Source organism: Centrocercus urophasianus, unplaced genomic scaffold (genome assembly GCF_019232065.1).
Source record: "Centrocercus urophasianus isolate 14NV4802_14NV808 unplaced genomic scaffold, USGS_Curo_1.0 seq_1482, whole genome shotgun sequence".
Lineage (NCBI taxonomy): Eukaryota > Metazoa > Chordata > Aves > Galliformes > Phasianidae > Centrocercus > Centrocercus urophasianus.
The window spans coordinates 47,561-66,687 of record NW_024884678.1 but is presented as its reverse complement, the minus strand read 5'-3'; the positions used below and the strand labels follow the sequence as shown (position 1 = coordinate 66,687).

Below are 19,127 nucleotides of genomic sequence, written 5' to 3'. Positions count from 1 at the left end.
CCATAATGTTTTGCTCATCACAGCAAAGTATTTCCTGTTTTTTTTTCTCTGCAAAAACTATTAAGTAAATGAAGTAAATGAATCTCTTGCTTTCGTATTTTCTGCTGCTCTAGCAAGGGGGTTTCTTTCCTTTTGTTTCAGTCTGGGGTGGGTGTGCTGCTCTCAGCCACTCTGGTCTGAAGGTAACTGGGGTCTTAAACCATGAACATTAGGAATACAGTGTCAGGAGCTGGACCCTGCATTGTACACTGAGCATGGCACAGAGCCCTGACTTCTGCCAGGGACACGTTGCGCAGCTGAAAGCACATGGTTCTGAGGTGGAGATAAATGTGGTGGATTAAGGTGGGCGAGGAGCTTGTTTGGGAAAGAGGAAGCTGCAGAAAGAGCTGACCTCTGACACGGACCTGCTAGCTGAGGGATCGTTTTGTAGGATGATGACCGCCAAATCCTACCTGCTGTCACAGCCCTGAGGTTGGTCCTCTCCTGCTGGAAGGCAGGGATGAACAGGTGGGCAACTGCTTTGTGTTGAAGCCACCTCGAGACCAAGTGCTTTCCCTGCTGCACAGTGAAACAAGGACCAGATGGGGTGGTTGTTGCTGGTGGGAAAAACTCCGCATTCCAGCAGGCTGGGGATGCAAACAAGGTCAGAAAGCTATTAATAAAGCTAAGGCCTGCTGAGGAATGTGAAACACTGGGCGGGGATATAAGAGCAGAGCATTGTGGGTCCGTGGGCTCTTCCCAGAGCTGGATGAGGGCAGCAGCATCTCTGAGGCTGTGGTGCTGCCCCTGCCCCCCTGCACAGATGACCTCTATCCTTCCTCTGCAACTGGACTGAATGCAATTAGCAAAGCTCTCCAAGTGTCCTTGGCTGGGCTTTATTTATGATTGAGCCCTGCAACAGCGTCAGTCTGTTGGTCTGTCTTGCAGCAGGATGCCTGCATACCGCCCTGGTGGTGCTGGAAATGGGATAATTTCCCTGTTTTTTCTCCTTGATGGTCTCACCGTGGTATTGGGGTGGGAGGGAGCTGCATGTAGGACTTGTGGCTATTTTCCTGGTCGTGCTGGCAAGTGGCTTTGTTTTTCTGAGTAGAACAAGAAGCTGAGCCCTTGGAGCTGTTTAGAGCTGCTCATGAGGGATAGGGGCTTTTGATGGAGGTGAGGGCATCTGGGGTGGACATCAGGAGGCCGCTTGCTGGTGGTGGAGTCCAAGTGAAGCTCAGACTTTCACCTACTCTGAGCACGAGGTGATGCAGGATCAGGGTAGGGGCCAGGACGGGAGTGGTTCTGCAGTCCTGAACACGTGCAGATTTCTGCTGAACCAAGCTGGAGATGAACAAACAAAAAAAGGCTAAAAATATCAATGCATGAATGTTTTTGCAGCATCCAGGAGCACAGTTGGGCTGGAGGCCAGGTTTTTGTTGAAAATTGTTGCGAGCCTTGAGAGCTGAAGGAGAGAGGGCTTCCCTGTGCCTTCGTGTGGGGACAGCTTGAGAAATGACCTTTCAGTGACAGCTGAGGATGACAGCAACGCAGTGGCATGAGCCATGGGAATAAATTTCATGACCCTTAGCTCTCATGTTGTGATTTTGGTAGTGTTTTTTGGTTCAAAGTAACAGTTTGATGCTGGAGCTGTAGGAACATGTTGTGAGCTGTAGAAACCATTCTGATGGTTGGATTTGATGGTCATGGAGATGCTATCCAACCTAAGTGCTTCTATGATTCTGCACAGGGCAACCTCAGGCTGAGGCTGTCAGCTCTTTCCAAGTCGCTGCGTGCTTACTGTGGCATTTGTGCCATTGGTGGAGATGGCCTGGATTGTAAGAAAGCTGCTCTCACCTGTGTGTTAATTACCTCATCTAACAAATGATTGTAGCCAGCACCTGTCTCAACTAGTGTCTGACGTACACCTCACTAAGAGTCTGACATGGTGGTGTTCACTGGACAGCCACGAGTGCCATAGTTTCAAAGGGAGGGGAACTAAAGCTGAATGGGGTGGGATGGAGCAGCAGCAGCAACGCTGGCACGATGGCCTCCTCAGTGCCTCTCTTGGTAGGGCGAGCAGGGGACCTGCAGTGGGATGTGTCCTCAGTGCTGCTGTGGGTACGCGCTGTGCTGGGCGCAGCTATGCTGGCTATTTATTTTTGAATAAATAAAGTATCTCAGAGATGGGGAATCTGGCCAAAAAGGGGGAGGGGGAAGCTTTTAGAAAAATCAAGAGGCTGCTGCTGTTTTTGTAAATACATATATGTATTTCTAAAGCGGGATATCTATGCCAAAGCTTGTTGTTAAAGAAGCAAAGTTTCTAAGGCAGGTCCTGGCTGTTTTTTTTTTCCCTTTGCGTTGCCATTGTGCCTTGGGAGGCTGTGGGATATGGCCACAGGCAGTGCTGGAGGCCCTTGCCTCTACAGCAGTCCCTCTCAGAGGCTGCTCTCATGAGGAGCCGCCATCATCAAACAGTTCAGCTGGCTTGGAGTGCGCCCTGACTGGGACATGGCACAGAGAGACATGGTCCTGCTGCCTCCCCCAGGGAACCTGGCAGAGTTTGTATGTGCAGAGCTGCTCCAGTGAATCTGGAGGAAATGAAATAATGTGAAGACAATTACCTTCTCTGTACTTCATCACAAAATCAAATCAAAGCCGTAGTTGCTGAGTCATTTCTTTTACAGGGTGTTTTTTTTTAAGGCACGTAAAATGTATACAGACATTGGAGTTAACAGGAGTCCTTGGTGTGCCCAGGGCTAACTTCTGGAGATTTCAGCCCCCTAAGTTGGAAGCCAATAACAAGAGTTATGAGGAGTGGCTGAGGGAACTGGGGCTGTTTAGTCTGGAGAAGGAGGGGGGCTGAAGGGGGTCTCCCTGCTTACTACCACTGCCTCCAAAATGTTGCAGTCTGTTTTCTTAGGCAAAAAGCAATAGGACTTGAGGAAGCAGCCTCAAGTTGTGCCGGGTCAGTGGGGGTGGGTTAGATTGAACGTCAGGAAGAATTTCCTAATGATGAGGACCAAGCACTAGAAGAGGTGGTTGTGGAGTTCCCTTCCCTGGAGGTCTTTAAAAGATACGTGGATATGGCATTCAGAGACATGCTTTGGTGATAGGACTCGGTAGGTCAGATTGATGCTCTTGAGAGTCTTTTCCAACTCAGAAGATCCAATGATTCTAGTAATTTACTTTTGGGCTTGGACACTTCTGATCATGAGGCCAAGTAAGTCCATATATCCCAGCTACAGCACATCACACTTTTAATAATAATCTGAGCAAAATGTAGGCATGATGGCCATTCTCAGAGCACTGAAGTCCTGATTTGGGGACAGACAAGCATCAATGGGGCTGCATCTGTTGGAACTGAAGCAGAAGGCAGCCACTGTGGGAGAATTGCTCCTCCCCCGTATTGCTAGAGCTGGCAGTTCCCACCTCTGCATTCTCTCCCCTTCTTTCCCCAGCCTCACTGAAGCAGACAGCTGAGAATCAGGGCCATCTGGGGAAAAAGAAGTGGACTCTGTTATTAAGTAGTGGGGAGCCTCAGCATCCCAGGTGCAGGCAGGGTGACATTTTGGATTTGCACAGGTTCTGCCCTGTATTGCTCATGGAGAAGAACACTCCCTCCTGGGGTGCACCTGCTAGGAAGTATTTGAGCCCCTAAATATAAGCCCAGAACAGAGGGTGTCCTGGGACCTACTGAAACAAATATTGAAGCAAACATAAAATACTAGAAAATAAAAAAAAATACAAGAAAGGAGAAACCCTATCATAAAACTTGCCCTATGTATGCCAAAAGTTTGGCTTTCCTCAGCTGGATGGATTTGAAGGTGTAGTTATCAGCAAGTTTTTCTCTTGTAAACTCATCTGCTTTCTCCCAGAGCCAACATGCTTCACCAAGGGACTGTGACCTTGTTGTGGACCCATTTTCTAGCTGATGTTAGAAAAGGAAGTGAATGAACACTGCCCTCTCTGCACAGGTTGTGTTCTTAATTATGGCCATTTTCCCTTGATCATTCCCAGTGCCTTGGCAAGTTTTCTTGCCTGCTGTCATACCTGCTCCAAATCTGCTGTGCCCTTCAGCACAGGTGAAGAGGACTCCAAGTGCATGAGATATCTCAGATAAAGACAAACCTCAGGGCTCTGCAGCACTTTAGTGATGTTCTCTGCTTTATTTGCTGTTTCTAACCCATCCGCCTTAAAAAAGAATGAGGAGCTGCTTGGTACCCACAGCTCATCTTCAGTGGAGGGCAGCATCTCTGCCACCAAGCCCAGGTGAGAGGCCTCCACGTTGAGGTGCCTGATGAAGGCTCCTGAAAGCTGATGAAGTTTTCTCCATGAGCTCACCAGTGTGGGGATGCGAAGGTGCTGTGGAGACTCTGTTGTGGGGGGTGACAACCCTCTTCCCAAAATAAGCCCCTGTTCCAGTGTTCAGCCAGGTGCTCAAGCATCATGCCCAGAGGAAGGCTGGAGCTGCAGACCTGTGCACATACATGGGGCTTGTTCTGCCAAGGAGCCAGAAGAGAAATCTGGTCTTGCCCATCTCAGCTGTCCCCTGAATGGACAGCTTTGTGTTGCTGGTCCCCAAAAAGTGAGGGGTTTGAACACAGTGCTGCCAGCCCACCTGCTCTTGTAGAAGCCTGTAGTATACACTGCAGCATTTAAAGATGAAACCAACCATAAACAACCCAGCCCCCTTTTTTTCCTTTTTGGTGTGTGCATGTGTGCAATTAACTGTCTGCATAAACTGGGGATAAAAATGGCTTCAGTGTATTTTAGAGGACAACTGTTTGAAGGATGAAAAATAGTGCTGCAGAGCAAACTATGGGTGCAGCAGTGGGGTGTTCCTTATCCCAGAAGTGCAGGTGGGAAAGGCGCCTTTCCTGCAGGCTCCCACGCTGCGTTGGAGGAAAAAAGAAAGGAGGAAAAGTGAAATGACATGCTTCTCTGCATAAACACGCAAAAGGAAACAGCAGGAGAGTAAGCAGTTGTGTAATTGCCCATGGCGAGCTACCACAGGCGAGGGAAGGCATAGGCTTTTGCAGTGGGACAGTGCAGGGAGGTGATCTTGGAGGGAGGGACACGTAAAGCAATGGGACGCTCTGTGTTCTTTCCGGGGATAACGCAGGGCTGCTGTCTTCTGCCTTTGCCTCCCGCAGCCCTCCCAAAGGGAATTTGGGTTTATTGGGCTAGCAGCAAAGGGGCAGACCTGCCCCAGGTCCCCCTCCACTTCCGAAGCAGCACCCACCCCATGTTATCAGAGAGCTTCCCACACAAAGCGCCAGCACTCCGGTTTATTGTGGGCGCTGTGCACCTGCCCTGCAGCCAGCCGCCTCCTGCGGGGCCTGCTGCGGTGTGCTGCTCATGGCGGCAGCTTGGCCTCCAGGCTGCAGCCCAGCATGCGTGGCGAGGACAAGCAGCAGGTGCGTGCTGGGGGAGCGCTGATAAATAAGGATCTTCTCCTGCTAGGAGTCGTCGTAGAGGGGGTTGTTGTAGTTCCCCCAGGAGCCATAGTCGTGGTCGTCCAGCAGCCTTCCATAGGAGGAGTGCCTGTGGGGAACATGGCGCCATGTTAGCCTGCAGAAGGCAAAATGAGTCAGGGGTGCTCACCTAGAGGGCCAGAAAGATATCATCAAAATTCTCAAAGCCCATATGAGTCCTTCAGAGGGACAGGAAGAACGCCCTGTGCTTTGCCACTAGGCGTATGAGGAGGACAGCATGGAGCTTGTGGCACTTGCATTGTGGGCAGCAAGGAGCTGGCCAATGCACAGCTACAGGAGCCCTCTTTATTGTTTTTTTTTTTTAACATGCTGGCTGCTTTGGTGGTTTATTAATTCTTTTACTGTAGGGTAAAATGAAAAAAAAAATGCACCTGGGCCTTCACGACGTCGTTTTTGAGATATTTCTGTAGAAGGCAGTTTGCCACCAGCAAACCCCACCTTGACCAGCCGCTTACAGAACACACCAAAATGGCGCTGGGAAAGGATCATCGCCTCCCCATGACCCCCTGGGAGGAAGAATGAGCCCATGCCATGTTTTGGGGCACACCTAACAGTAAACAGGAAGGTTGGAATTAGGATGGGCTTGAGCCGTTCTGTGATTTGATGATTAACATGAGACTTGCTCATCTAGATCTTGTTGGGCCACGCTGCTGCTTATCACTGCAGGCACAGCGAGGTGCAAGGCAACAGCTCGCCCTGGGGATAACTGCTGGTTATGGCTGTGTGCTGAGCAGCATCTCTGGCGTTTGAGTGAGACTTCTGTAAAGCAACAGAGAAAGCTCTGGCTTTCAATAGAGACATGATTCCAAAGACTGGGACTCAAGGCCCTGCAGAGGGCCAGCCTTACCTGATCTTGAGGTACGCCGCCGCCCCAAAGACCAGCACGACCACCACGATGACCGTCACGGTTATGGCCACGATGCTGCCTGCAGGGAGCACCAGAAAGGGCAGTGCTCAGCTCCTGGTGCCAGTGCCAGATCCATCTCCTGCACAGGCATCCCTGTGACGCTCCCCAAAAAATCCCTTCTGGAGGCTGCTGGGCCCCACTATCCTTATGTGTTGCTCCGTTCCCATAACACAGGGCAGATGGGTTTGGGATAAAACAATGGTTGTTTTTCGACTACTGCAGACCTAGAAGCCCCAGAGCTACTATCTATTTCTTAATTAGGAGCTTTAAATTCATCTCAGTCTGTGCTCTGGTAAAAAGGTTTTGGGGGGTCTAGCAGCCCCCAGCAGAGATATAACTGAGCTTTCCTTGCAAAATCCAGCCCTTGTGGTTGGACCTTTAAAAGTACATTCCAACCTAAACCATTCTACGAAATCTGGGCTTTCTCCTCAGTGTTCCTGCCAGCATCAGGCAGCACCAGGTGCCAAGTCAGGGCTGGAAGCCATGCAAGGAAGCGGCTCTAGCCACCTCCATTTTCGGGTCCTTTAACCCATCTGGGCTTGCAGAAGACAGGACAAAGCTGGCTTCATGCTGTCTCCAGAAAGGAGAGAAGAAACATACATCTTCCCAACTCCTAACTCATGATTGAGGCTTCCTTCCTTTCCTCCTTCAACATTTTAAGTCATCTTTGCAGCTCAGGGTTTTATTCACATCTGAGTGAGTGTGGGTATCCACAACCCCTTGCCTCTACAGATGACACACGCTCCTCCAGGGAGCACATCTTTGCTCTCAAAATACAGTGAAAATGAAATTAAGTGAAAAAATAACTGGAAAAGTAAATTGTAACTGATAAGAGCAGGAAAAAAAAGTTGCATATATATTGTGTGTGCACAGAGAGGGGTGCTGCTCACCTGCACTCAAGGCATGTGGAACCTCTTCTATGGTGACACCAGTGGAGGGAGTACTTTTGCCTTCTTCAGCCATGCCCTTGGTGGGGCTGGCCACAGTCACTGAGGGGGATGTTGGCTCCATGGCCAGGCTTGATGCCATAGCCAGCATCCCTGGGGAAGGGACGTCCTTCATCAGTGCCGGTGGCTGGGTGGGGATGGGTGGTGAGAGCAGTGCTGTCCCAGGGGATGAGTGCAGGGTGCTGCTGTGAGGGGAGGAAGAAGAGAAGGATGCAGGCGTGCCCACAGGGCTTGGATTTGTCCCCGAATCTGTCGTGCCTCTCGCCATGCTGGAATGTGCTGTCCAAGGACTCAGAACTGTCTCCAAGGTTGGTGGCACTGAACTGGGGGCCACTGATGGGCTGTCTGCTGCAGTGACAGTGTTTGTGGGGGTGGAGGCAGGGGACAGCATGGCCGTGGTGCTCCCATTGCGGCCACCCACCTCGGGGGACACTCCGTTACTGGTGGGTCCCGCAGCTGTCAGAGGTGTAGACTGGTGGGGAGCTGCTGTGGGGACAGATGTGCCCCCTGAGCCTGGCCCTGCTGATGTCCCCACCACTGGAAAGGGGGTGAGGGATGCTATGGGGTCATCACCGAGTCCTGGCAGGGAGAAAAACAAGCATTAGTAACTAGGAAATCTTTATGAGGTCTCTGTAGCCATCGCAACAATGGTAATGGGGACTTCCTTCTCCACAGCTCCTAGAAACCCAAAGCCAGCCAAAATCGACATCCAGAAGAAAATGGTGGAAAGGAGGGGATTCTTCCTGCTCACATTTCCAGGGAGTGGGTTAGAGAAGCTCAGCACTTGGAACCCCCATCCCACGTATCCCAGCCTATTTCTCTTCAGGGCTCAGCTCCTATCCCAGGCTGGCACCCCTGTCCCCAACTCCCTCAGAGCAGGAAGCAGCAAGCACCACACAGCTGGGAACTGTGACACAGGATGCCTCTTTCTTCCCTCACTGTTTCCTTGTACATTCATTCATTCATCTCCATTTCTTAACATAAAGATGAGTCATTCTTTCCCCATTCTTTCCACTGGTCCCCACCAGTGGCTGCTATTTTTTTCTTCTTTTTTCTGTTCTCGACAGGGCCAAACTCAGCTCTAAGCCACCACTAGCAGCTCCATGGGCACAGCTAGGCTGGAGAAAGAGTGTGCCAGCAGCAACTGACATCAGGGGGAATTTTTATTCCCATGTTCTCGCTAATGTATAACCCCACAGCATCCTAGCATGGAGCTACATGAGATCAGAGAACAAAAATTTCAGGACAATACTGATTTTTTCCTTACCATCCGGAAGGCCAGTTTCCCCAAAGCCCCTCGTTGGTGGCACCAGGAGAGCTGGCTCCACACCCCAGGTGCCCCCAACCATAACCTGGGAGAAGGTAGCCACCCATTCCCATGGCCCACAGTTGGTGGCACCCAAAGGCCCCAGCTGGATTCATCAGGAGTGCTGAGCAACTCCTTTCCCAAGCAACAAGAGCTGCCAAGGCAGCTGGGAGGATTCAGCACAGCAAGCCGCATTACCACAAGCCAGCATCCCTGTCAGCAGGCATTGTTAATTCCAAAACAGAATCGCAGCAGCAGGCAAATACGCCTCTGCAAAGGAAGGTGTAGAACATGCATCCACCATTTTAAGAGCTCTGCACCGGTGGTGGCCAAACTAGGGCAGAAAGCAGTTGCTAGGTGGTGTCTGAGGATGTGGATGTGCTGACAACCTGAAGCAAGCATCCCTTCAGCCCTGGGATTCTTGAGATCAGGGCTGGAGCTGCACTTAATTGCTTTGAAGTAATGCTTCCCACATATTTACTGGGGCATGTCAGCCGGGTGCAACTGGACCAGCAGGTTAAAGGCTGCCACCCCAGCTTCTTGCAAGATGCGTTGCTGTTCCAACAAGACCCTCAGTGGGCTGGTAGTACCCAGAGCACTCTGTTAGCTCTCTGTGAAGAGAGCTGGGCCTTTCATGGAGAGGAGCAGCTCACTGCCTCCCTGGATCCCCTTGCTGCTTGCCTGAAGCCTCACTCTGAACACCAGCCAGATTTGTATTAAAAAAGCACTGCTGTGAGGTAGTGTTTGCAGAGTTACCCCTTGCACTTGAAGAAAGCCATCCCATGCTGAATGTCAGGGATGGATGGGCTCTCTCTTGCAGGAGAAGCACACCTGCCCCTGTTAATCACCAAGGAGACCTGCTGTGGGACAGCTTCCCTCTCAGTCCCTGTGGATCCCGAAATTCAAAACACATCCTCACCCCTGCTTGGTTTTGGGGTTTACCCAGTGTCTGTGTGTCCTTTGGGCCAGCAGCACCACCATGGTCTGCCTGAACATCTGGGGCAAACTGGTAGGAATCCTGCAGAGCTGGCAGTGCTGCTGGCTGGGATGAGTCAGAAAGTTTCCGATAATACCTACATGGTACAAGTGCAGCTGGCCTCACAGCCAGGTCTGGGTATGTGCCTCAACTGGGCACTCATCCCCAGCAGATCACAAGTCACAGGCATTGCCCAGGAGAGCTGAAGGGATCCCACCGGCAATCTCGGGTCCTTCCCAATAAGCCACCGCATCCCACAAAAGACAGCCCACCCTCCTGGTGCTGGGTGGCACGCAGCAAGCCAGCTCCTCTCTAAACACATCTGAAAAGGTGAAGAAATGCTGAGGTGGTGGTTCCCTTGTTTGCTCAGCACCTGGGCTGCAACTGTGAGCAGTAGCCAGAAGAGCGCACTGGAATAAAGGATTAAAAAAACACCAGAAATCTTCCTTTCAGAGCATGTGACTTCAGAGGCAAGCAGGGGTTGTCAGAGCAACTGAAGGACATCAGTTATCAAAGGATACCATGCATAGCTCAACCCTGAGAAATTTGCCCATCTAATTCCCTTAAAGCAGCAACTGCCTTGCAGGAATCTGGATGGGAGCAGAACGGGATGGAGAGCACCAGATAACCATGCACAAGCAGCAGCTTGGCACAGCACCCTGCACCACCCATGTTCCAGCTCCACGTGAGCTCTAAGTGGCCACTGGCACGGGTAGTCTTCTTGGAGAGGATGGGAAATGGGTGAGAAAAGCCCAAATCCCTCTAATACAAATGCTTTCATTTTCAAGAGCATTAAGTGCAGTCACCTGGGAAACCCCAGGGAACACCACCGAATGTGTGGATTGATCCTGTTGGCATGCTGCTGGCCCAGTTCCTCCATGGCAAGCAGAGCTGATGTCTCACCCTCATACAAGCTAAGCTCTGCTTTAGCAGCACATACCTAGCCTGGGCTGGGAGCCTCATTAGCAGTGCATTGCTCATCAGCACTCAGAACAGGCTGTTACACCAGCTGAGAAGCAATGTGAAAACAAGAGAGCTCCAGCCCAAGAAAAATGAAATCAGACACAACAGCTGTGCTAAAGCAGCAGCACCCAGCAAGATGTGGAAATGGTGCTCTCAACCAGCTTCCATTTGACATGCTGCACCTGATACAGCCACCAGAAGGTCCACCTGAACTAACCCACATGGGGAATGCAGCCCTCTCCCCACATTAACCCAGACCCTTGGGGGATGCTCCCCAGCCATCACATTTTGCTGTGTGCCTGCATCAGGAGGTGAGTGGTACTGCTTTGGGGAATAGCATGGCTATTTCTTTCTCTTCCTTCCCAGCCACTTATCTTGACTACAACAGCTTCCAAACTTAACCTAAACACCCTTTTTCTGAAAGATGGGAGTGCAGCAAAGAGCAATGAATAAGTTCACCCAAGAGAGCTCTCTTGGCTGTCCAGAGCACACCTATTTCATGCAGCAAAGCTAGGTGCCACTTCCCATCCCAGCAGCTGCAAATAGAAACACATGGGTAAGACACAGCATCAGATTTTTTTTGCTCCTAGATCTGTAAGCAAAAATTAAGGGCAGCCTCAACATCTGCCCTCAGGATCCCCTCAGAGGCAGATGCTGCCGCAGCCCCATGCACCACAGAGTGCTGGGGGCTATGAGCAGAGTGAGGCCTATTACAAAAGCTGCTGGCTGCAGCTGCTGTTGCTGCTGAGAGTATATGGAGAGCTTTATGGGTGATAAATTATAAATGCTGGCAGTGCTTTGTGAAAATACATAGCTTGGGATGGTTTATTCATGCATTGTGTTTGGAGAAGCAGCTGACCCTTCTGAACCAAGAACGCTTGCTCTGGATGAGGAGTTCAGTGGCTCCTTACCCACAGATACATGCTATGCAAGCTCTCAGCAGGAAGTGGTAGAGTGACCCCTGACTCCCTTGCTCCTACAGCACGCAGTGCTTTATTGCTGTGTGAAACAGCAAAACACTATATACTTAAATATAGGGCAAGGGTTTCCTGCCTGTAACCTCGTTAGTTGAGCCTTCATATCTGTGACCAATGCTTTCCTGTGCCGTTCTGCTGCTGCTTCTCCTTTTCTGCTGTCCCTTCTCCTTGCTTGTGGTCAGGTTACGGTGCTTCTGCTTCCCAGCCTGACACTGCCAACCTGCAGCTGTGGTGCAGATCTCCCTCATGTGAGCACATGCAGGTAGCGCTGGGTTCTGCCTGGATTCCTGCTTTTTCTGAGAACACTAGGAGCTGGGCAGCCTCAGCTCCCACTATGCAGCTAGGTTGTGCTGACAGCCCCGCAACATCTGGGGAGGGCATTGAGGGGAGGAGAAAGACAGGGTCCAATGCAAATGCAATAACAAAGCTTTCAGTGAAAAAGAAAAAAAAAAAAATCCCTGGCACTCAGATCACATGTACCCTTGGTTGCTTTGACTTAATGGCTAGCTGGGCTGGCTTCCTGCATGGTCATTAAATGGGTTAAGCCTAATTGCTCCCAAGCCTGAAGCTTTCTGTAGTTCAAAGAAACAGACACGCAATGGAAACAAACATGCTGTCTGCGTTCCTCACCTGCTCTCCTGTGTCTGTCCCCTTGGGAGAGGCTGTCCCAGGCATCCCTCTGCCTGCCTGGGTACTGCCCAGGGAGAAACCCACAGGGGTCTTGGTTCAGAGCGCTCACTGTGGGGATATTTCCAACCCAGGGAGCAGCAGCTGCCTCTCTGTGGGCAGCCTAAGGGGCAATGAGGATGGAGGGATCCTCTGGTTCTGGTGGTCCCTGTCCCCCTGTGACAATGAGGGGATGCACCTTTTGTGATGGGTGCTGTCATGGGGGAGCAGCAGCTGTGGGACAGGTTCCCCCAGCAGGGTCAGAGTGACTGCAGAGCTTCGCTATGTGTCTTGCTGGTCCTGAGCTGTAACGAAGAAGAATAAAGGTGCTGAGATGGCTCTGACAGGGCTTTGGTCCAGTGTTCTGCCTTCTGAGTAAAGGAATGGCAAAAACTTCTCCCTCCTTTTCTCAAATGCAGTGTGAGAGATGCTGTTATCTCATTAGAGGGGCAGGAAAAAGCCTGATAATATTTGGTACTTGCCAAGCTGTGTTCTCTCCATCACTAACTCGTGAAGAACGAGCTCAGAGCATATTTAAATAATAATCTGTACTGTTGGTTGTGTTGGTTTTATTTTGTTTTAAAGGTGGAAGAGTTTTGGGTTTTGTTTGGTTTTGTTTTTCTTGTAAATACTATTTCAGTGGAGAAAATAATAATAATAATATATACATATGGGAAGCGTCCAAAAGATTCGTGCTCTTGTGCATCCCAAGAGGCACGGAGTAGGAATTTTCCCAGGGGTCTTCCACAGGGTCCCACCAATGCTGCTATGGGATGCCGCACTGGGAACAACGCGTCCCCAGCCTCAGCACTGCCAGCGACCGCAGGTGGGAGACGCTCGGCTGGAGACGTCCCAGGAACAGCTGACCCGCTCCAGACCGTTTGGTCCCCGAATGGCTGAGTGCTCCCGCACCTCACCAAGCCAGGCACGGCTCCGGTCCCGCTAAACGCTTCTTCGCCCAACGCGTTTGTCCCTGCGCGGGACTCGCAGCCCCGCCAGGCGCTTTACCGCTCCCCGAGCTGCCCCCAAAACCTCCCGAGGGCCAGGGACGCTCCGGAGCGCGCCACTGGGGGTACCCGCGGACCCGCGCGGCTCCGGGCTGAACGCATCCCGGCTGCCCCCAGGACCCGCGGCCAGGAGGGCCGCTTCCCACACAGCCTCGGAGCGCCCCTCGCTCCACGAGGGCGAGCAGCGCGGTGTCCCGCCGCGTTCCCCTCCCACGCGCGTCTCCACCGCTCACCTGCGGGCAGGAGGAGGAGGAGGGCGAGGAGAAGGCGGCAGCAGCAGCCCATGGTCCCGGCGGCGCGAGCGGCCGAGGACGGAGGGAGGGAGGCAGAGATGGAGGGAGGAGGCGGGGGGAGGCATCGCCCGCCCCGCTCCCCGCCCCGCTCGCAGCCCGCAGCGGCACCGGGAGCGCAGCGGCACCTGCTGGCACCGGCATCGCGCAGCCACTGCTCCCCCCACTTGCGGCATCGCCCTGGCTGCAAACCCCACGCGGAAACCGTGAGAAGCCTCGGAGACCTTTCTCAGGCACCGTCCTCTGGCTCCAGCTGCCGTCTGCATAGCCGCCTCCTCCTGGTCTCATTGGCATTGGCCGCTTCTGCGTGCTCACCTCACCTGGTGTCACCGGCACGGGTTTCCCCCGCCTAGTCTTGTTGGCACGGTCATTAGCAACAGATTCTTTGGCATGTTTGGTGTTTAAGAGGTTCCCTGACTTTTTTGTTTGGGGAATTCACCCGCCATCGGCTTCTCTTGACCTCCTGCACCCTCTCAGCTGGAAGTCTCTTCCATCTCTGGGGGCAGAAGGGAATGGCTGAGATGCGGGCAGCTGTCTTAGCAGTGCCGCTGGCAAGGAAGGGTTCTGAGATCTAAAGAGGTGAAATAAAAAATGCTGAGGAGAAAGAGGATGCTGAAGAGGAAAAGAACACAGAGAGCTTGCTAAGCAGGAGGGACTGCTGAGTTTGGGGAGTTCTAGAAGTAGTAGTGCACAAAAGACGAATGGCCGAAAGAGCCGAGAAGCTCAGACCTCGGGTGGCGTACACGAGGCTCGGTCAGATATCCGAGAGCCGATGCCTGGGAGACCGCAGGAACCACAGCATGCGGTAAATATAGGATATCCGAGCTGCGGTGCTGGAAATAGATAGGGTTCCCCTAACGGAAGAGGGTTCTCACACCCCTGCTGCCCGGGGGCCCACACGGCCCGTTCAGAGGGACCCAGGACGAGGCACACGCGGGCCGCCAGGACCGCCCACCAGCCGGGCGTGTGCGGGAGCGGAGCCCAGGCGGGCGGCCAAGCGGGGCGGCTGCCAGAGCCGCGTTCACAGCCGCCATCCCGCGGCGTGAGGTCACCGCTTTCTTTCCAGCCCGTCATTCCTCCCCTTGAGCTCATGCGGGCGCGGACGAGCCGGGAGGCCGCCCCGGGGATGTGCCACTCTCTTGGCACCCGCAGCCCTGCACGGCAACCCGAGGCTCTGCGTGAAGGTGTTCGGCGGGTGCGAACGAACCCCCTTTCTGTAGCGCTCGGGACACCCCGCACAGGGTGCAGGCGGGGAGATCCCCTCCGGGGGTCCCATCCGTGGGTTTCCGCGCCGCTGGGGGGAGCGGGAGAAGGAGGAGGCAGAGCCGCCCCCGCCCCGCCCCGTCCCGCCCCGCCGCGACCGCCGGGCACCGGGCACCGGGCGCCGGGCAGGCTGAGGCTGCGGCGCGCATGGAAGCGGCGGCGGTCCCGGTCCCGGGCGGCGGTCCCGGCCCCCTGCTGTTGTGCCTGGCTCTCGCCTCCGGTAAGCGGCGGCACCGCGGCCGCGCGGGGGAGTCCGTCCCGACTCGGGGCTCGCACGGTCCTGGAGTGCTCGCACCCCGTACTCCCAGTCCCGTCCCATCCCGTTCTTCCCGGTGCCTACCCGTTGCCATCCCCGTGCCCCGCATGCCGTGCCCCGTGATCCCTCCCCGGTCCCGTCGCGGTGCTCCCCGTGCTGAGTCCCTCGGGTTGACACCTCCCTGGAGTGGAGATGGGACGCTTCTGCCATCCGGCAGCGGGACCCTGCCCGCAGGCAGCCTCGGTGCTGGTGGACCATTGGGTGCGTGGATATGTGGACGCGTGGATGTATTTTGCCGTCCTAAGCAGCGCCAGCGATAAAGGATACTAGGCAGCAAGTGCCTGCCCCGCAGGTTCTTGCGTCGGAGCAAAGGTGCTCCTCCAGCACTAAATGAGGAGACGTCCTGCCCCAGAGCCAGCCTTACAAAGTCATTTGGTTTGGCTGCCTTCAGGAGCAGCACAGCCCCACTGCTGCCCATCACCCCACCTAATTTCAGGCAGCAGGCAGCCCCCTGGGTCCCAGACGTGCCTGCTGCCATGAGCAGCCCAGGGCTTGGCCCTTTGGCGGGGCTGCGTCGTGCTCTGCCCAGCCCACACCCACACAGGGGAATGGTGCCTGACCTGTTTTGGAGCCATGGTGCCCAGCACAGGAAGATGATGACTGTGGGATCCAGCCTTGGAAGGACATCTGTGCTGGGTGGGCTGAGAGCTGGCTGCCAGAGACCCCACAGGGCTGCTATTACCCACATCATCCCCATGCCACCGCCCTGCTGAGGGGAGGCTGCCTGTGGGAGGCTTGCAGGAGGGCAGCTGTGGCAGCTGTTTGCCGTAAGGGTGGGGAAGCTGCCCTGCCGGGGTCGTCCCATGCTGGGGTGAAGTCAGCCCGCAGCTGGTGCTGGGGGGGCAGCCGGGCCTCAGCTCTCATGCTGGAGACTGCACCCAAGCTTATTGGCGTTCAGTCACACAACGTGTGCAGTTACAGCAGCACTGCCTATATATAGCCTGGAGGGACACAGAGCCAGGAAAGGCTCTGCTACTGGCTGGGGGACTCGGGAGGTTGCCCAGTTAGTCCCTCTACGACTACCACAGGGCACTGGCAGGAAGGCCAGGTGTCCAAGTGGCACAGCACACCCGCCCACCCTTCCCCACATGATGAGGATGTGCCCCTCATGACATGCTGCCCTGGTGAGCACTGGCCCCACCAGCAGGACCTGTCCTGTGGGAAGTAGGGCTGTGCTGGGTCATCACTGCTTACTGCACCACCTTAAACTGCCTTAAGGCTGGGGCCAGGGCGACTGCCCCTTTCCCATCTGAGCACATGAAGTGACACAATTAGGGTGAGTGCCTGGGTTTGCCCCCTGATGGACATCCCCCTGCAGCAGCAGCAGGGATATCACAGCACCTGGTGCTGGTGTGGTGATACCTGAAGCCACAAGGGCTGGTTTGCAGCTCAGCTACCTCCTCCCACCACCAGCACAGTTTTTGAACACCCAGGCTCTTCCAAAGAGGCCACCTGGCTACCTGGGGCTCTGCCAGCCTTCCTCATGTCCCCCAAACCCTTCCTGTTGGCTCCTGTCCCTCTGGACCCCCCAGGTCGCACCACCACGGCACGGGCAGCGTGCAGGCTGCAATGGGCCATGGTTGGGTGCCTACAGGTGTGAAGCGGCATCCATCCCTCCCCGCCGGGAGAAAAGCTGATGCTGGTGAGGCAAAAGGTCCCCTCCTCATGGCTTTCAGCCTCCCTGTCCCTGCTCAGCCGCTCTCCTTCATTCCAGGCCTGGCACTTTTCAGCTGCGTGGGTGCTGATGCCAATGTGACCGAAGGGCTGCCCTGCGAGGGCTGTGCAGGTGAGGAGGTGTGAGAGCGGAGCGGGAAGCTGCCGTGTTTTGTCTGGCGCAGAGGCCAGCTGCTGCTTATCAGCACAGAGGCGCTGGGCCGGCGACGGCCAAGGTTGCGAGCCGGCAGCAGGCCATGCTTGGGGTCCCCGCTGCATCCCATCTTGGTCCCTGCAGGTAATGTGACGCAGATGCGGCGGCGGGGACACTTCTCCCGGTGTCCCGAGGAGTACCGGCACTACTGCGTCAAGGGACGCTGCCGCTTCCTCGTGGCCGAGGCAGCTCCGGCCTGCATGTAAGTTGCCAGTGGAGGGGACGTGGTGGCATGGGGGGACGGCACACTGCTGGGAATGGGCAGCAGGTGGTGTGACGGTTTTTGGAGCCCTGTTGTCCCATGTGCTGTGGGGCAGGTGCGAGCGAGGCTACACGGGGGCACGGTGTGAGCAGGTGGACATCTTCTACCTGCGAGGCGACCGGGGCCAGATTGTGGTCATCTCCCTCATCGCTGCCATCGTCACCCTCATCGTCTTTGTCGTCTGCGTCTGCCTCTGTGCTCAGTACGTGGGGCTGGGGCGGGAGCAGCGTGCGCTGCTCTTGGGCATGGCCAGGTGCTATTTGGGTGTGGGATGCGGGGTCTGACCTGCTGGGAGGGGCGCGGGGCATCAATGATGCCTCATTCCGCTCATTTGTTTCATTCCTGTCCCCTCAAAAGCCACTGTCGGAAGCAGCGCAGGAAGAGGAAGGAAGAGGAGATGGAGACGCTGAACAAGAACGTGCCCTCGAGGAGTGAAGATGTGCTGGAGACGGACGTTGCGTGAAGGTGCGGGGGTTTGGTGGTCAGTGGTGATCCCCTAAGCCCTGACAGCTGACAGCTGCCCGCCAGGAACCTGCGGGCAGGTCCCGGCGCCGGCCGGGTGGGCGAGGGGTCGCACTTGTCACGGTGCTAATAAAAGGGTGACCGAAAGCCCGCGCCTGTCTGCGTGTTGCTAAGCTGTCCTCCCCCTGCCGTGCCCGCTTCCCCGTATCTTGCCCGCAGCGGAGGGCAGGGCGGGATGCACCGCTCCTGGCACCGTCCCGCGCGACGGGGCGTTGTGTCGCGCAGCGCCCGCCAGGGGGCGCCGTAGCGCAGGGCGAAACCGCCGCCGTCCCTCGGAGGCTTCAGAGCCGGGGGCGCTGCGGGTCTCGGCGTAGCCGGAAGAGGGCGCTGCACCGCAGTGCTGTTCCTGGCAGAGCTGGCGCGTGGCGCCGCGAGGCGCGACCGGGGCGGCAGCCGTCGGGCGGTCCTGGAGCTGCCCCGGGCCCGTTCCTCCCAACTGTTCCCCCGTCCGTCCGCCGACGCATCCTTCGGCACGGATCCTCACAGCTCGGCCTCGGGCTGATGGCAAGAGGCAGCTCCTGGCTGGCGGTACAAAGTAAATTCCGATCGATGCCTGACGCGGCCCCGAAGCCGCGCTTCCACCCGGCTCCCGCCTCCCGATACCAGCGGGGCTCGGGGAAATCGAGCAGCTCCTCGCCTTCCCTGCCGGGGGCTCCAGCCCGTGGTGGGCGACGGGGCTCGCCTTGCTGGAAGCGCAGCTCCCGAGAGCTGGCACGTGCTCGCAGCCGTGTCCGCGTGCTCCAGTAGGGAGGGACCTGACTGTGCCCCCGGCTGCAGGATTTCGTTCTCCCATTGCAAACATCACCTCGGCTCCGTGCAGGGGACAGCCCAGCCCGCGCTTCCGTACTGCGCACCTCCCTGAGGCACCGCACCGGGCACGGACACCTCCAGCACCAAGTAACCGCAGTCTGGACTTCGTGCAATCTGTAAGTCGATTGCTGTCATAATCAGAATATTACAGTTCACAGTTATACACTGTACAGAAGCTAATTAGTTTGTATTCATTAATTAACCTTGGATTTCTCCACCTCATTTGCAGCTCCAGCTTATGGCTATGTTTAGTCCAGGAAGTCTCTTGTTTATGGTGTCCCCAGTTCATTTCATCTCCAGCTGGGTTTCAGCTCCGGCTCATTACAATTGCAGGCGAACTGTTGGGTCACAGCTTGAAATGGTGATTGAGCGCCTGGTGAAGGGGAGTGGCTGCCCCAGGGAGCACAGGCAAATTGTTTGCACCTGTGCTCCCCATGCGACCAGAAGGGTGGAGGTATCCTGGGCTCACAGAAGGGTCAGCTATGGAAGAGCCGACCCTTATATGAGCCCCTTATGTACTGAAAACTATCTCTTGGACTTGGGTTGCTCGCTGCAAAGGAGGGCTCTATAG

At 55.2% G+C, this 19,127-nt stretch overlaps 2 protein-coding genes across 4 annotated transcripts; one reads left to right on the top strand and one right to left on the bottom strand.

Annotated features, from left to right (window-relative positions):
* Positions 1 to 3,222: 3,222 nt before the first annotated feature.
* PARM1 (prostate androgen-regulated mucin-like protein 1) lies at positions 3,223 to 14,590 on the bottom strand. The gene is made up of 6 exons (XM_042815312.1): positions 14,392 to 14,590; positions 14,246 to 14,292; positions 13,460 to 13,700; positions 7,275 to 7,910; positions 6,325 to 6,403; positions 3,223 to 5,526 (listed from the first exon to the last, which is right to left on the bottom strand). Exons 1-6 carry the CDS (start codon positions 14,588 to 14,590, stop codon positions 5,442 to 5,444), a joined length of 1,287 nt encoding a protein of 428 aa, XP_042671246.1. The 3' UTR covers positions 3,223 to 5,441.
* Positions 14,591 to 14,926: 336 nt separating this feature from the next.
* On the top strand, positions 14,927 to 17,833 carry BTC (betacellulin). 3 transcript variants are annotated; one of them, XM_042815315.1, is made up of 5 exons: positions 14,927 to 14,999; positions 16,810 to 16,881; positions 17,047 to 17,164; positions 17,280 to 17,426; positions 17,582 to 17,833. In XM_042815315.1, the coding sequence occupies exons 1-5, from the start codon at positions 14,927 to 14,929 to the stop codon at positions 17,685 to 17,687; spliced, it is 516 nt and encodes a 171-aa protein (XP_042671249.1). In that variant the 3' UTR covers positions 17,688 to 17,833. The 3 variants fall into 3 exon arrangements, with proteins under 3 accessions (XP_042671249.1, XP_042671248.1, XP_042671250.1); XM_042815314.1 differs by lacking the exon at positions 14,927 to 14,999 and having other exon boundaries at positions 15,934 to 16,881; XM_042815316.1 differs by lacking the exons at positions 14,927 to 14,999; positions 17,280 to 17,426 and having other exon boundaries at positions 15,934 to 16,881.
* Positions 17,834 to 19,127: the final 1,294 nt, after the last annotated feature.